Source organism: Corvus brachyrhynchos, unplaced genomic scaffold (genome assembly GCF_000691975.1).
Source record: "Corvus brachyrhynchos isolate BGI_N302 unplaced genomic scaffold, ASM69197v1 scaffold1290, whole genome shotgun sequence".
NCBI classification, from domain to species: Eukaryota; Metazoa; Chordata; class Aves; order Passeriformes; family Corvidae; genus Corvus; species Corvus brachyrhynchos.
Genome location: NW_008235778.1, coordinates 53,247 through 54,810, shown reverse-complemented (window position 1 = coordinate 54,810; position 1,564 = coordinate 53,247). Strand labels below are relative to the sequence as shown.

Below are 1,564 nucleotides of genomic sequence, written 5' to 3'. Positions count from 1 at the left end.
AGCTGTCACAGCACCCGGGGCCGGGGTCCCCGATCTTCGTGCCGGGGGGCCAGGGGTGGGCACTGGCCAAGCTGTGGGTGAGGGGCGCCCACTTTGTCCTGCACGAGATGGTCACTCACCTGCTGCACGGCCACTTCCTGGCCGAGGCCTTCGCTGTGGCCACCCAGCACCTGCCGGTTGCCCACCCCGTGCACCAGGTAACCCCAACATAACCCAGCGGGAGCCCAAAAACTGCACCCCAACCCCAAAAAACGCACCCTGACATCACCACCCCAAAAACTGCACCCTGATCCCAAAAACTGCACCTGGGCCCAAAAAATGCACCCTGACCCCAGAAACTGCACCCTGGACGTCAAAACCTGCACCCCAACCCCAAAACCTGCACCCTGACCCCAAACTGCACCTGGGCCCAAAAAACTGCACCCAGACCCCAAAAAATGCACCCCGAAATCCCCACCCCAAAAACTGCACCCTGACCCCAAAAAATGCACCCCGAAATCCCCACCCCAGAACCTGCACCTCGACCCCAAAACTGCACCCCGAAATCCCCACCCCAAAATCTGCACCTTGGAACCGCACCAAACACCCAAAGCAAACCCAAAATACGCACATCAATGTCCCCAGTGTCCCCAGTATTCCCATGGTGTCCCCAATGTCCCCAATGTCCCCAATGTCCCCATGGTGTCCCCGATGTCCCCAATGTCCTCATGGTGTCCCCGATGTCCCCATGGTGTCCCCAATGTCCCTGATGTCCCCAATGTCCCCGATGTCCCCATGGTGTCCCTGATGTCCCCAATGTCCCCATGGTGTCCCCATGGTGTCCCCAATGTCCCTGATGTCCCCAATGTCCCCAGCTCCTCCTCCCCCACCTGCGCTTCACCTTCCACATCAACATCCTGGCACGGGAGACGCTGCTCAACCCTGGTGGCATCATCGACCAGGTCAGCCGGACACCCCGGGGTCACCTGGTGTCACCCAGACACCTGGGACCCCCCTGGTGTCACCTGGGTCCTTCTGGGGACACCCGGACACCTGGGTCCCCCTCTGGTGTCACCTGGTGTCACCCGGACACCTGGGTCCCACCTTGGATGTCACCTGGTGTCACCCGGACACCTGGGTTCTCCCCCAGTGTCACCTGGGTCCTCCTGGTGTCACCCGGACACCTGGGTCCCACCTCTGGTGTCACCTGGACACACTGGTCCCCCTCAGTGTCACCCGGACATCTGGGTCCTCTTGGGGACACTCCGACATCTGGGTCCCCCCCTGGTGTCACCCGGACACCTCAGTCCCTCTCAGTGTCACCCAGGTCCCCCTGGGGACACTCGGACACCTGGGTCCCACCTCTTGTGTCACTCGCACACCTGGTTCCCCCATGGGTGTGGGGACCTGGGACTGCAGGGAGGGGACACAGGGGACACTGAGGAGTGGCGATGTCCCCAGGCCACCTCGGTGGGGCAGGAGTGGACACTGATGGGTGGTGATGTCCCCAGGCCATGTCATGGCAATGTCCCCAGGCCACCTCGGTGAGGGGGGGGGGGACACTGAATGGGGGGGCGCACCCCCG

The 1,564-nt window shown here is 62.7% G+C and overlaps 1 protein-coding gene across 1 annotated transcript in view; it reads left to right on the top strand.

Moving 5' to 3' along the window:
* The window catches only part of LOC103611430 (hydroperoxide isomerase ALOXE3-like), a 6,283-nt gene that overhangs the window by 424 nt on the left and 4,295 nt on the right, over positions 1–1,564 (top strand). Inside the window, 2 exon segments of the mRNA XM_017727228.1 lie at positions 3–197; positions 855–942. Coding sequence (XP_017582717.1) covers positions 3–197; positions 855–942 — 283 coding nt within the window.